Source organism: Ictalurus furcatus, chromosome 5 (assembly GCF_023375685.1).
Source record: "Ictalurus furcatus strain D&B chromosome 5, Billie_1.0, whole genome shotgun sequence".
NCBI lineage: Eukaryota > Metazoa > Chordata > Actinopteri > Siluriformes > Ictaluridae > Ictalurus > Ictalurus furcatus.
Window position 1 is genome coordinate 19,471,032 of NC_071259.1, and position 15,795 is coordinate 19,486,826.

At 38.9% G+C, this 15,795-nt stretch overlaps 1 protein-coding gene across 1 annotated transcript in view; it reads right to left on the bottom strand.

The window, feature by feature from the left end:
- dock8 (dedicator of cytokinesis 8) overlaps positions 1–15,795 on the bottom strand; it is a 64,339-nt gene that overhangs the window by 20,813 nt on the left and 27,731 nt on the right. Inside the window, exons 9-33 of the mRNA XM_053625052.1 lie at positions 14,737–14,886; positions 14,445–14,519; positions 14,184–14,343; positions 13,490–13,620; positions 12,094–12,187; positions 11,815–11,977; positions 10,812–10,923; positions 10,222–10,292; positions 9,969–10,113; positions 9,579–9,680; positions 8,835–8,930; positions 8,216–8,450; positions 7,813–7,977; positions 6,822–6,985; positions 6,493–6,588; positions 6,297–6,392; positions 5,474–5,623; positions 5,151–5,264; positions 4,897–5,052; positions 3,979–4,115; positions 3,152–3,315; positions 2,889–3,040; positions 2,269–2,451; positions 831–957; positions 497–584 (exon numbers count right to left, since the gene is read on the bottom strand). Of these exons, the coding sequence (XP_053481027.1) occupies positions 497–584; positions 831–957; positions 2,269–2,451; positions 2,889–3,040; positions 3,152–3,315; positions 3,979–4,115; positions 4,897–5,052; positions 5,151–5,264; positions 5,474–5,623; positions 6,297–6,392; positions 6,493–6,588; positions 6,822–6,985; positions 7,813–7,977; positions 8,216–8,450; positions 8,835–8,930; positions 9,579–9,680; positions 9,969–10,113; positions 10,222–10,292; positions 10,812–10,923; positions 11,815–11,977; positions 12,094–12,187; positions 13,490–13,620; positions 14,184–14,343; positions 14,445–14,519; positions 14,737–14,886 (3,326 nt within the window). The remainder of the gene's footprint in view (positions 1–496; positions 585–830; positions 958–2,268; positions 2,452–2,888; positions 3,041–3,151; positions 3,316–3,978; positions 4,116–4,896; positions 5,053–5,150; positions 5,265–5,473; positions 5,624–6,296; positions 6,393–6,492; positions 6,589–6,821; positions 6,986–7,812; positions 7,978–8,215; positions 8,451–8,834; positions 8,931–9,578; positions 9,681–9,968; positions 10,114–10,221; positions 10,293–10,811; positions 10,924–11,814; positions 11,978–12,093; positions 12,188–13,489; positions 13,621–14,183; positions 14,344–14,444; positions 14,520–14,736; positions 14,887–15,795) is intronic.

Sequence of the window (15,795 nt, forward strand, 5' to 3'; positions counted from 1 at the left end):
CCATTTGGAAATAGTTGCAGCTTGTGGTGGCCGATTATTTGAATTTATATAAATTATTTATCTAAAGGAAAGTTTTTCCAGTCTTTCGTACATAAAAAAAATGTAATTTACCCTCTCTAGAGTGATTTATGAAGTGACAACATGAAAAAATGCTGACAACGAAATGTTTAAATATGATTGGACAGAGAGGTATGTGTTTATTTGTTGCTTCAAAACATGTGTGTCATTTGTTCAGATTCCACAGCGTTAGTCAAAAGTGGTAATGTGAAGCGACACTGCAGGGGGAAAAATACTGTCACTGTCTTATTTACAGCCATGAACTTAATACTAATGGCATTAGTCACCATTCAGTCATGTTAGTTGCTTATCCAGACCTTTGAAAACAAGGAATTTTACGTAGCTAGACTTTCACAAATCTTAATTCAATACACCTGGTCTAGAAGATATACGGACTGATAAATTGCATCAGAAAGATGGAGAAATGATCGGCACACACTTGTCCTGTCTGTCGTTGGTCTGGCGCCACTGTGTGAGGTCTTTCCTCCAGCGCAGGATGTCTCTCTGGCCCTGAGTCCGATCATTAGCTTCAGAAAGAGAGAAAAAGAGATGACAACTCAATAAAAGGAAATCATCACTCCATCAAAAGGAAATAGGGCTGACTTCTGGTAGACAATACATGACTTCCATATGTGAAAGTCTTGCTAAGCAATCATCTTTATAGCTCATTCTGCACCAGTGAGCCTCTACATTATTCATTGCGCTGCCTGGAAGTAGAGTGCAAAAGCGATTTCTCTGTCTGCCCTTAGAGGCAGTGGAAGAGGAACACTCACCTCCCACCCTCTTCATCATCTCTCCTCTCGCTCCCAAGCCTCCTAGTAGTGCCTCCTCCAGACGAGCTTTAGCCTGCTGAGACTTCTGTAGGGCCTGCACGCTCACTTTATCTGAGCTCTGTTTCCCCTACACACACACACACACACACACACACACACACACACACACACACACACACATCCATTCACACAATGACATACGTACATCCAAAAATAGGAGAGCAAGTACTCACACGTCATCACATTCTTGAAAACACCTTAAAAAAAAGGATCATCCAGAGTTTTTAAACCCAATCTCTACCTCTTGCACATGTAGCATGTACAGTAAGCAATTACCAAGAACAAGAATGTGAACATTTCCCCAAAACTGACAAAAGAACGGAGAACCGATTAACTCAAAACCTAAATAAGAGAATCTTAAGGGCAGTTAATGAAATGCTAAATACACCAGGGGTGGACAAATCAGAAATATATTAGCTAGTCCAATGGGCAATGAAAGCTCCAATGTGCTTGCCCAGTCTCAACTGCTTGCATGGACGACCAAGTAACCAGCATAAAAAAAAGTGTCAACTTATGTAACTCCACTGGTGGGATCAGGTTAGCATATTCATTTTTGAAGTGTTTAAATGCAAGCTGAATGTGTGTTGTGCTAGCATTTAGACTGGTACAACAGTTTTGTGCTGCACTGTACTGCATTTCTGCTCAGTCACTGTTTCCACATCTTTTCATATTCCTGCTTCTGACAATATTGTCCAGCATCTGTTCTAGCTAACTGAATTTACCTAATGCAACAAGTTCCTACCAACAGCCAGACCACATCCTCTGTTCGCACGTGTACAGCAGCAAGCGGCTGGATTCGGAAAAAAGAACAGCACACAACGTTGACGTGCTTTGCTCCACGGAGAGACGTATATACAAACTGGTGCTACATTTAAACAAACCTTCTGGATTTAGTTTTTGATGGAGGTTTGAGGTTGATGGATGAATTAAATGAAAAAGAAAATGGATATATACATGGTGAACGTTTAATATCACCTGTACCCGCTTGTCCGCTGAGCAATTGTGAACTGTATAATGTGTATACAAAACCTATGAAAGATTAGGAACAATCTGGCATGCACGTCTACACATGTAAAACATTTCACATTCCTTCCTCTGAAAAAGCGAACCGCACAGTTTTACAGCTTCACTGTCAAATACCATTGACTGAAACGTTAACGAAGGTGTTCGACATAATTTGTTAAAAAGTGTTATTTATTGTTATAACTGTTCCGACAACTGACTTTAGACTGCCACGTTTTGAGTAAACAGGTGTTCCGAAAAATTTGCCAAAATCCTTGTTCACGTCAACGCACACACTCGACACTGTGGCCGTATATAGAGATTCGCTCGACTAAAACACTGAAGTGTCTTAAAATCCTAAATAAAAGGCCCTCACCCTGTAGTCAAAGCAGGAGGTGCAGATAGTGAGGAGCTCGAGAAGGCGACTGAGCTGAGAGGGGGATATGTCCACTATCCAACGCTGGATCAGGCTCTGCTCTGCATTCTTCATGATCCACAGGAAACACACCAGCAGGTTACGGCTGGTCTCTGCAGAGAGCGTGCTACAGCTTTTACCTGACTGTGGAATAAGGAGACAGGACTGTAACAGAGTTTTTATCAGATGAATAAAAAAAAAGATAATCATTGACATCCACTGATGAAGAGGAACAGAAGGAGGGATGAAAGGCTGAACACAGAGGCCAGTGAAAAAGAATTCAATGTTGATTTTAATTCAAAAAGGTTCTGGTAACATAAATCAGGTTCCAAATACATATTTGAGTCAATTACCAAGAAGTGTTTTATCCAAAATACATACATTAATATTTGAGACTAATACTAAATAGACATAATATTTCTTTAATTCAGCTATTTCGTTTAAATGGCAAGACGTCTACGCCTAGCTTACCGTCTTAAATAATGTCTATTATCTGACAAATTACTTTTCTTTGTTCCTCAACTGTATTAGTTTGGGTATACAGTAGTAAAAAAACCATGAAGAAATCATGTACTTCTTACCACAGAGGCCATGGACACCAGCGCATTTCTCGCCAAGGTGTTGAACGGGTTTCCTGCGATTGCCATGGCAACAGACTGATTGATAGGAGGAACATTTTCAAAGTCGTCCTCTGGCCCACTGGACTTGGCCTTGTTGCCACGTGACTCAGAAACTGTAGAAATAGTATATATATATATATTTACTAAATATACACACACACACGCATGCAGGTGTATACAAAGCTGATATGAGGATGTTCTTGTGAGTAAAACTTTAAGAGTACCTGTGAAGTCGAGGTAGTTGAGGGAGTCGATGATGATGCCCACCAGGGGGAGGTAGAGAGCAGCAATCTTAGTCCTGACTTCTAACCTTGCGCACCGAGGGTCCAAATCATGAGCACACAATAGGCTGTATGTGGAATTTATGGCCTTGCGCTGCACCTTACTTCTACATACATATACATACACATGCACACACACACATGCAGATAAATTAATCACAATAGCATACACTCACCATCCACTTTAATAGGAACACCTGTACACCTGCACATGTATGCAGTTATCTCAATCAGCCAATCATGTGGCAGCAGCATAATGCATAAAATCATGCAGATACAGGTCAAGCGCTTCAGTTAATGTTCACATCAACATCAGCATGTTATCTCTGTGACTTTAACTGTGGTTGTTTGTGCCAGATGGGCTGGTTTGAGTATTTCAGAAACTGCTGATCTCCTGCGATTTTAACTTACAACAGTCTCTAGAGTTTACACAGAATGGTGAGAAAAACTAAAAACACTGAGTGTGCGACAGTTCTGTGGGTGGAAACACCTTTTTCATAGGAAAATTAACAGAATGGTTCGTGCTGCCAGGAAGGATATAGTAACTCAATCAGGAGAACTTAGAAAAGACAGAGTACTGTTTACCAGTGAGTAAATAATGTAATCTTCAAAGTTACACTTTGTATTGCTTAAGGAATATAAACCTGAGCACTACAAATAATATAACAAATAAAATATATATACAAAATAAAGAGAAACTAGTGTTATTAATATTCTGAAAACTAATGATGCTAACAATATTCCATCTCTGTGTTGTGTGTTGGACTGACCCTTCTGATTCCATATCGAGAGCCGCACTGAGTTCAGTCAGCAGCAGGCCAGTCAGGTAGTGCTGCTGTTTGAACTCTTGAGTCAGATCAAACATGGCTGCAATCTTATGGTCTGGCAAGCTACATGAACTTGAGGTCTGCAACAGGCACACACACACACACTTTATTATTTATTATTCTTGGCATAGTCCTGCAGGGCCAGATAATACACATACACATCTGAATACACTAGTGAGGAAGCTTGGCTAAAGGATGGGTAACAAACAACAAAGTCGTTTTATAATTTTGATGCCAATCCAATGCCTCGTAACGTTGGGTACTAATGAGGGCTGTCACCTATAAAAGGTACAAATTCAACACTGTCTGACCAACAAGCATAAGGTCCCAAGGAGATCAACCTGGATAGCTGAAAAGTCACCAAATAAGACGTTTCTCTATCTGTGTGTTGCAAAAAAAAAAAAAATAAAGTAAAAACAAACATCTTTTGCAATACCAAACTGGTTCAACGGCAATTTTGAAGCATCAGCTCACTCAGGACAACACTACACCTCTAGACATTAAAAAGTCTGGGTGGGTTTTAGTCCAGCGTGTCAGTGTGATCATGTTTATGATGCCAAAAGACTGTCCAGAATGTCTGAAAATGTGTTCTCTCATTAGTGAGTGTGTCTGGCCCCACAACAATAAAAGCAACAAGGCATTGTAAGGGATTTTCTGGATTTCATTTGTTTCCTTCATTACCTCCCTGGCTAGCCAAAGCATAAAAGGTAATAGTATTTTATCGAAAGAACACCTTAGACGAGATAAAATGCTTTCTTACATTATCATAATAACCACTTGTGAAAATAAACATTTTTGTGTTCAAAAACGAACTGTCTAAGGACGAGTCTGTGTGGGTGTGTCTCCTTGGGGCTTCCTGACCTGTGACGTGACGGACGGGGAAGGAGACGGGGGAGCAGACGCACTGCTACTGAAGTACAGGCTCAGGTTCAGGTAGTGCTCATGACTGCAGAGCACTCTCAAAAACTCCAGCCTCATGGTGATCAGAGTGGACATGGAAACACTCTTTGCGGACATCTGCAAAATAAAAAAAACACACGGTGAAGAGGAAGGGTTACACCCCACGACAAGTTTCGCAACGCTTACAGCACGCGATAATAACAAGAGGCACTCACCTGGTTGCAATAGTTCCTAACCAGGTTAAAGACAAAGCCTCTGTCCATGAGAGACATCAGGTCGTAAAGGAAAAACGCCAGATTAATGTTCACCTTTTCAGCCTGCTCCAGTTCCTGTCGAGTAACAGTTACGTAAATTCTGTTTACACTGTTATCCATTCTCATGTTCACTGACATTTTAACTTTTACTGTCATGATCTGCCCTCTTGGGGTCTGGATAAGGCTTTCAAATAGCAGGAAATCAAAGACTTGAATAGAGGTGAAAGTGAAATGTCATCAGTTAAGTACAAATTGAAGCATACTTCTAAACTTAAAACCCCAACCTTCTGCTGTTTCACCAGTATAGTGCCAATTTCGGCCGTCACCACGTTGACAATGGTGGTGATGTCATCCTTGAAGCGGTCAGAAAAGCGATTTTTGCGAGACACTCCCTGCTTGTCCATTTGAGAGACATGCTGAGCCATGCTTTTCACCTAGATTAGATACACAGTTTATTACCGCTTATTCTACAGGATCCAAGGGAAAGACAGGTTAAAGTGAGAAGTTCAGCACAAATTCTCTCAACATCAAAGGGAAAAGAAAAATAATAATTTGCTTAATTCCTATGTCTCATAAAATTACTCCTAAGGTTTTTGAACACCCTATATTTTAGCATTTTTTTTATTTAAATGACCATCGTTTAAAATAAAATGTTATATTTACTTACATTTTATAAACGTATAAATGAATCAAGAAATGTTACAAATGATTTTATTTTTTTTTTGGAACATTTGAGATATAATCTAATCAGAAACGACAAAAATCTTTATCACGCTAATTAATTACACCACATATTTATCTTTTATGGTAAATACCAACAGAGTGTCTGAATCTTTTTATCTTTAGGCTTAACACATTTCCTCTTCAACTGTACCTGGCTTTATACAGCATTAATTTGAGTCCCATTAGGATCTGACAGAAAGCTGCTAATACGTTTCCACAAAGATTTAGCTTCCCTTATTATATTTCTATTCTGTATCATTTTGTTTGGTCCTGGGCAATAAATAGGGATTAAACAGAAGAAACGCCAGGTGTTCAAAAACATTAAAGTGCACATAAGGCCAATCAATAAACCCCTCAAGCCAGCCAGCCATACTACACTCTTACCAGCAGCTCGAAGAAGAACCAGGCGTATTTATAAACGTTCTCTCTGCAGACGCCGGTGCTCACCACCATTTGAAGAGCCAGCTCTTCATGAAATTGCTGAAAGACATCCGTACACAGATGCCCGTTACATGCTGCTATCTATGGAGCCAGATGAACTCTTAAAATCGGAAAGTATGTACTGGAAGGAGACGGTCACCTTTCTGTTAGAGGACCGCATGCTACTAGCGGAAATTTGAGAGCGGTTGGTAACGTCAATGAAAGTGGACATCCTGCTGCCGGGATGATTCAAACCCTGGAATAAATCACCAAGACTGTATGCAATTTGGAAGTAATATAATAAACTGCACATAAAAGCTTTGTTAAAAACTTAGTGAAATATGTGCAAATCAAGTGATTTTTGAAAACTATACAGATCCTTTAAAAAATAATTAGATCACTAAAGACATCTACTAAGCATAATTTAAGTCTACATATAACATGTACTGTATGTTTTCAGAACGCAAGACTCCACTGTTATGTTAATACCTTCTCAGCCAGTATGTTTTTCACCTCAGCGTCCTCTGAGCTCTGTGCAGCAGTAATATCGGGGTTACTGCTGGAGCGGACGCGTGAAGAAAGCAGCATGTTGCCTATGCTTGTGGCTGTGGCTCGGCCCATAGTGCTGTACCTGCTCTCCTGTACCAGTGCACCTGAGGCAAAAAAAATAAACCAGTCAAACCACAGTCCTGAAATACACTGAAATACCATAAATAATAAATATTCAGCCTTCAGTGCCATCTGTTCAAGTCTTACAATAATACAGGATGATCCAACGACCCAGGTTAGCTCCTGACAGTTGTACAATACGTCTTAAATAAATAATAAACTATATACTCATCTTAATTATTAGTTATATAAACAATATGAGATAAGAACCCTACTCATGTTTGGTGGGTCTTCATGTTGAGTGAGCGTGTGTGTGTATATAAATAACAGGTCACTATTACATAAGTGAATATATAATTATTAATTGGATCAATACATCGATTTAAAAAGACAATGAGTGAAATGAAACAATGCAACAATCACCATAAATGGATTATTATCATCTATTAGAATACATACATATATAAATATACATACATACACACTAATATATATATATATATATATATATATATATATATATATATATATATATATATATATATACACACACACACACACACACACACAAAATCTATGTGTAAATAACTTAAAAGGCATGCAAGATGATTTGCCCATAACTGTGATGCTTTCAAAATAGTCCTCCATGTCATAATTTGCAAATTAGTGGTAGGCCTACCCCAGGATTATTTTCATGTTCATTAAAATCATCTAAACAACTTCTCTAGAGAACAGAAGAATTGCAATGCGATAGTATATGTATATTCCGAATGAAATATATTCAAAGTAAATATATTCAGAATATTAAGAATTACTCCTTTATGCCAGGGTGTTGCATCACTACTAATCTTGGATGATGTGATTGTCACACCTGTGTTAATGACTTCCAGCAGAGTGTCTGGCAACCGGAACACATAGTAGAGGTAGGTTGCTAGGAGACAGTTCCTGCCTTGGTGGTCCTTGGCCAGTTCCTGACTGTTATGAAGGCTGTTCACTACGGACACCACTGACTCAAACGCTATCTGTGCCAGATTTGCTACAAAAACACACAAAGGATAATAAACAGGGATAAAAATGATATTGCTCATTAATAAACACTAATAAACTCATAGTATGTTGAATGATTATACACAATCAATCGATGTATAGTACGTATTTATTCACAGGCTTCTTGGTTAGTTTGGGAAATCACACAAATTGTTATAATACTATGTACAAGAGGACATTCATAACTATTGATCATAATGACAAACATGTAGCATTGTAATGCTCACCGGTCTGGCCACCAATGACCATGGGCTGCATGATGAGGCGAAACAGCTTGTCCAGGACAAGGTGGAGGAAGAGTACAAGTGGCTCCAGCTCGGAGGAGGACAGGGAGATGATGCTGAGCTTGAGCTCATGCTCCAGCTTGTTTTCTGGCACTTTTTCGTCCCCTACGCGGATAGGGAATGTAGCCTTCCCCTCCAGAGCATGGCACAGAGTGAAGAAGCGCTCCAGGTGGCTCTCCTGGTGTAGAACACAATAACAGGCATTGAGAAGGATGCTGAAAAGATGCGTCATAAAAAACTAATATCATTTTTGGCAACGATGAAGGTGTGAACAGCACCCTGGCGATTTCAATTATCAGAATGGTCCAACCAAAAATACACCAGAATATAGATAGCGTTCCAACATAAATATTGGCAAACCTTTTAAATCTGGGTTGCCAATTTCACCAACAGCAAGCATGACCCAATGTGACGTGATGTATGGGAATAATGTTTATCAAATATAATTTTAAAAAACAAACAAACAAACAAACAAACAAAAAAAAACACAATACAGTAAGCAAACATTACTTACAATCTAAGAAAAATTCAAATTAAAGCTCTGCATGTATGTATTACACACCTGTGTATGAACTGAAGACACAGCCTGAACTTCCAGGCTGAAAATTCCTTTATGTCCATCCATCCACTTGACTGGGGGAACCTGGATTGGCAATTTCTGCATAGAAAGAATCAAACTCATCTTTATTTACACTGAATCCCTGGGAGTTTCAGCCTGGGAGAATCCTAAACACTGTTCATTTTTTAACTATATAGTTCTGAAAACTACAGCCTCTCCTGAAATGAAGTGCCCCCCCCCCCCTTCTTTCATGTATCTCAACTAGAAGTACATTAATATCATTTTAAAGTCTGGTTACCCCAAAAGGAGATAAGAGAGAAATTTTTGAGTTTATTCCTAGTGCAGCTCAAGTGCGTTACGTTACATTTTTACCACTGGTATCTGATTATAAACTTGAAGTGAGTAGGCTTATGTCCTTTTTGATACAGCACATACCTATAAAACAACTAGATCAAATCCTGACATTCATTTCACTTTGTGAGGAAGTCACACTTACTAACTGTAGGAAGATAGCAAAAACGCAAGATCCGTGTTTTGGTGAACTAGATTTACATTTTCTTAAAACGGAGCAGTCAAAGTATGTTATAGGCAGAAAAAAAAATAGATTTTTCATCTTTTTGACTGTTTGCAAAAGTCAGCCACAGTGACATTAGACTGACATGAGCATGGCCACTAATGTCAAGTGTACGACAATAATTACACAAGTTCTCAGAAAGATCATGCCAGCAGTGATTTGGTTTACTGTACCTCAGGAGAATGTAGCGAATAGTTCACAGGAAGACGTTCAAGAACAATGGGCAAACAGAACGCTCCCATCTGCAGCCTCTCGTTATTGAGAATGGGTAACCACTGCAGGCGAAACACAACACAGCCCTCACTTAGCAGTAATCTTCAGCTGTGATGTTCAAGTTATTGGTAAGTGTTAAACAAATATCTTTGACTTCTACAAAAATACAGGTCCGTTTTACGGGTTATGAAAAGCTAATACAATGTTGACTTATACATTTCAAACATGATTTCATCTTTCAGCAGTATTAAACAATTGACAATGCAGGACAAACTACTTCCTAAGAGGGAATGATGAAAGGGAGTTAAAAAAATAAATAAATAAAGATGTGTAACTGCTGAAACACGCACTGAGTATCCGATGAGACTCTCCACGTTGCCGCTCTGGTTCTGCTTCTGCTGGCAGCTGATGTGGAAGAAGGAGAAGAGCAGGTGGTGTTTCTCGGTCAGGCGAGCCGGCAGCCGGATCTTCACCTCTTCATAAAAATCTGGAGATCTGCATACCCACATAAGTCTCATGATTTTGCACACTTTATAGGACATTATATTAGAGAGTTTATCACTCAATAGCAATAAAAATGCAGTTATGCACTGGCAGTCTCACTTGTTATGATACGTCACCGGCGTGTAGAGCTCCGATAGAAAGTCTGGACCACTTGATTTCCCGAATATAACCTTGATAGAGAAATAGAGACAGGGCTAGCTTTTAGAAAGTATTGGTAAACGGACAGTCAGCATGCAGGTTGACGTATAGTTGAATGCAAAATTGTGCATATGCTTTTGCATTAAAAATGGATGAAGACACAGAAATTTACTTTATGGCAACAAGACATTTAGCGTGCTTGGTTTCACAGATGTTTTATCATTATCACAACTACTATTACATGTAGAGAATGCATGACAGTTTATGAATAATAGGATCAGTTCAAAAGTTTGCATTTCCTATCGATGAACATAAATATTCTCTGATATCTCATATGGTTGGTTTTTTGTTCTTTCCTCAACCATCCTGTTAACTGTGTCTTATATTTTGAACTGCAGTCTTCTTGCTAGATATACACACATTTTTTATTTCATAATAAATATTAAGATAATTTGACAGAGATAATTGACGTTTAATTGTGAGTATAAAACGTGAGTTTTTCTTTATGTGTCCGAGCGTGTGTGAGTGTGTGTGTGTTTTGGTGTACACACAGGCAGTGGCTCCTCTCCATTCATGAACTGGATCTTTATGGTAATGTTCCTATGAGATGCCAAAGCTCGATTGCCAAAGTTGAGCCTCTGAGGATACACAAACAGCAGGTTTCTGCAAATGAAAACAGGGACAGAGTAAACATTAGTCGATTTGTAAGCATCTAAAAGGTTCTGTTATATTAAATCCTTAATGGTAGCTTGGTGGGTCAAGTTACAGGATTCTTTGATGTTCTGAGGTCATTTAACCACCGCAGCAGTGCAATAATTTAACACTAGATGGCAGCAATCACCCAATATTCAATGAAGACTTGAAGGAAGACTGAAGGACGCCCAATAATCTGCAAAGCATAGCCAGTGGGTCTGTAATTTTTTTAAAAATTTTTCTTTTTTACACACCAATCCACCACCATCACTGTTGTGTTTATTATTAAGTTGTTGTTGTTTTTTTTAAAACAGATTAGCCGGTTTTACCCATCACTTGAATTAAATGGCTTTAATCCAAACATCACTAACTGAAAAACAAGTCCGCTCATAAATAACGTCAACTCAGACATGTTATATCGGTAGAAAGTTCAGGAAAAGAACGCTCTGATAAATAGCCAGCATATTATCGTACACATTTGAATAATGAGCATAATATTTGAAGAGTTCATAAAATAAAATAAATCTGGGCCTGAGGGGTCCATGGAGTTTATTTGAGAGCTATAGGGGTTCCTGGCTGCAAAACGTTTGAGAATCGCTGCTCTAGAGCCCTGAAGTAAGCTTTTAGCATGGGAATGTGAATCAGTCCTCCAGGCATTGGGTGGAAATCCAGAGACTATGTGCACTTAATGAATTAAAACTGACAAATTTACTTGGTATATAATATGATGGTGAAAGCCAAAGCTGAACAGTCACATGACAGTGACTGGGTTTTAAAATATACCAGTACCATTAGTATTATCTGTAATATCAAAAGATGCAGTACAGACTCAAAGTTTCATAGCCAAAGGTAAAGATCGACCTGTATACGAAGTGAGGAACGTAGACATCGTTGGAGGGAAACTCAAGCAATTCTTTTACAGGTCGCACGTTTTTCTCTGATACAGGTTTAATGGGGATGAGCTCAGGAGACAGACACGAGATCCCTGTATCTGGCACTGGGTTCACATCTAGCTTCACAGAGCCTGCCAGATCAAAAACAAGCACAAATCCAAATGATGTCCCAGGGAAGACATCGTTTTGGTGCAATGCAAATGGAAAATACTGGAACAATCTGAAAGTGCTCGAAGACGGACATCACCTGGTATTATCTTGACCCGTCGCTGAATAGTGGACGTCCTTTTAATGTCAGACAGGAACTTAAATAAGTCTTCATCACTGAGACGCTCCCCTTCCTGCAAACACACACACCGCTCGTCTGAATCATCCTTTACATCAGAACATGAATTATTATAGTATTCAGAGTTCGTGGCGTGAGTTAGCGGCTTCCAAAAGTTATGTCGATATTTACGCAGGAAAGTTATGCATATTCTGATTCCCGATTACGCACATGCTTAAATCATTTTTCTGGGTGCGCCATTCAGATTATGTTAAATGCCCGAGTGTAGTCCACGCCTCAGCGATTGCTCGAATTTTCTCTTATCTCATACTTTTAAACACAACCACCTGCCTATAAACCTGAAAACAAATCAGGGATAGAAAATATGAGCTGCAGAAAGAAAACAGGATTATTTTCTTTGCTGTCAAATGTAATACAATAGAACAACAGAAAGAGAATAGCTATAAAGATTTTTCTTTTTAAACGATGAAGCATTCATTTGCTATGCTTATGGCTCACAAAAACTTCATTTGTATCCATAGAAAAATTGGTTCTTGATACAAGTAATATATATCATAATAATACATAAGTAATGTCCCTGATTAGGATGCTGTCTCTTCCAATGTCCTCTGTGTGTGAGGGGAAGGGGGACAACTTTGTGCACTTTAAAGAGCCATTAATGACTTAATAATGTCATTTATATATTCAATACTCTCTTCAAATTGAATTCAATAGCTTTAAAGTGTATTTACAGCCCAAAACATGACTTCCAGCATGATATCTAGTGGTTACATCAAACTGTCAGACAGAGGCACTGGACTTAAGTTCAAGGCTAGAATGTGTGTAACTGAGATAAAGCGCTCGGTTTTAGACAAACTCCACCTCACATGTATAACTCTTCCATAAGTTCTGAATAATGCTTGTATTTATGTCTGACGCTTGAATACCAACGTGAGCAATTTCGCTATTAAATCCTCAGTGTGCTCTTAAATCGACTGAATACAGACCAAACACTTTACATCACACACATATCCACGCTGTTAAAAAATAAAACAGTAACTCTTCACTACAACCGGGAGAAGGACTTCTGGAATGCATCACTTTAAACTGCGCCAGCAAGGTTACTGAACTTTATCTTTACAATGTGAAAAATGTGGCCCTGAGCTGGTTTAGGGTCAACTCAAAAACGATGATCAGAGCTCAAGATTTTTTTCCAAAACGCAGATTTACAGTAGTAGGAAGCCGTAATATCTTGGACATAATGCTGTAAAATGTGCTGCACAATTAGTACAGTTATCACAAAACAGTGACCACTCAGTGACAGAGGAAGAGTCATCAGCCAGGAAAACACGTATAAATCTCCAAGTATTGAGCTGACCTGTTTGAAAAGGGTCTGGATGTTAATGACGGCAGGTTTGACGCCGGACAGGTTGGACTGGTCCTCTAGGGTGGTGAACCTCTCGGAGTTGCGTCTAGGCAGGTAAGCCTTCTTATCTACATTGTTCTTGCCTGGCACAAGCAAATAAAATGAGTCACCCAACCAGTATACTATGATCTACAAGTCAGAATTCAATTCGGTTAAACAGACATTGTTGTAATACAAGCTTTACAAAGATCCGGATTTAGATTGAGATTAATGAGCAAGCCAGAGGCAAGAAAAAGGCGCTGTACGACAACATGAGGAAGAAGCCTTGAGATGGACTGGTTCTGGGTGAAACCGGATAGTGGGATTATAAATCATTGCTTTTCTAAAGCTGTATACTATAAATCAGTAGTGTGTTGAAAAGATGAGCACATTGTAAATGAGAGTACTGGGATCCACTGAAGCAAAGTTGAGTCTTGGGCATAAACTGTCTTTAGGAAATCTAAATTATGATCACAAAAAACATTCCGTCCCATAAACTCTACATGACCTACTTCAACTTTTCGACATGAGTTGCACTGATGAGTTGCATGAATCCTTAGCAACAGGCATTCACATTTTTTAATATTTCTTTTGTTTTTTTACTGTTGTTATCGTTTGTTTTGGTTTTTTCCTCCATTCAACCTGCCATGGTGGTTTATGCTATTACCATTGATGCTATCTGAGTCGCTCGTGTCTCGATCCAATGTGCCTGTGCTGATCGCACTCATGATGTTGGCTGTACCAAAGGCGAAGGGCATCCTGTACCGGCCCAACCTCTGACAGAAGTTCTCTGCCTGACTTCTAAGCTTCTCCAGTTTGTCTTTGTTCTAAAGAAGAGAAGCGTAATGAATAAGAGAGGAGGTGCATTTAAGAGGTAAAGCAGTTTATGTTACTTTATGTTTCTGGAATCTGTTTTCTCAGTCATCACCTTGGCATTGTCAGTCATTCCCATGTAAGGTTCTGCACAGTCTCCAATCTCCCCCTGCTGCAAGACTTTCTCTAACTATCATATAGAGAAACATTATTGTCATCATCATCATCATCATCTTTAATATAAATATTTTCCTCTGTATCATTGTCACTAGTGATGGAACCACCAATATGTAGTTATAGTATAGTAGTTATAATCTTCGAGATCAAACCTCGGTGTAGAAAACAAAATCCAAAATAAAGTCTTCACTGTTTGGAGATGTGGGTAAGTGGAGATGCAGGTGCATTACCTTAATGACCAGGAAGATGTCTGGAGAAGGGTAGGAGATGGAGAAAATGGCAGACTTCGCCAATGTGGACGAGTCAATACGAGCGGTGTGGGAGCGCAGTAAGCCTTTCATTTGGTCCGGGTTTAGATCAAAGTGGAAGTTCTCTGAAATCTAACAAAGTTAATCACATTAACCTTTAAACTCCACTGCAAAATTATCCACTGATTATTACCTAGGCAACAAAATAATATTGTAATAATAATGTGCTGGATGCTACATTACAAATTCATGCATGACATCTTCAAAAATCACTAATAAATGTAAATAAAAAATAAAAAATCCAGGCACCGTGCATGCTACTGAACCTGCAGAGTAATAGACAGTAGTAAAACTAATTATTTCTCTGATTAAACTGTCGCTTCAAATCCAAAAACTGAATAGGCCAAAAAAGACAACTGGCATTATTTGATAATGATAATGGGAAAGAAAAACAAAAAAACAAACAGATGTGCACCGGCCTTTCTCTAATATCTACTGGTAATCGCATTAAGTCACACTATTTTGTGATGATCGTCATGCTGTATCTTTTATCGTATTTCCTGTTTTTGCCCCTAGTTCCTGTTCCTTGATTCTGCTTTAAGGATTGGCCTGGATAGCCTAACGACTGCACTTACCAAAAATCAATTTCCGCTCAAGTCTCATTCATTGCACAGTGTTTAACTTCACTTGGATATTATAGACTTAAAGTTTAAATCAAAAACGACCCTAATGATCATTAAAAGATCCTTTCAACAGAGTTGTTGAAAGACAGACTTGACTCTATAGTATACAGCTGTGGAAGAGTAATGACTCATAACCGCACTATCCGGTGTTACAGAGAAGAAGATGGGTTCTCTTTTGAGTCTGGTTCCTCTCAAGGTTTCTTCCTCAGGTCATCTCAGAGAGTTTTCCCTTGACATGGTCACCTCTGGCTTGCTCATTAGGGATCAAAGTCCAAATCCATATCTGGTATTCTGTAAGGCTGCAGAATCGTGACAATGTCCATTGTTCAAAATGCTATATAAATAAAATGAAATGGAA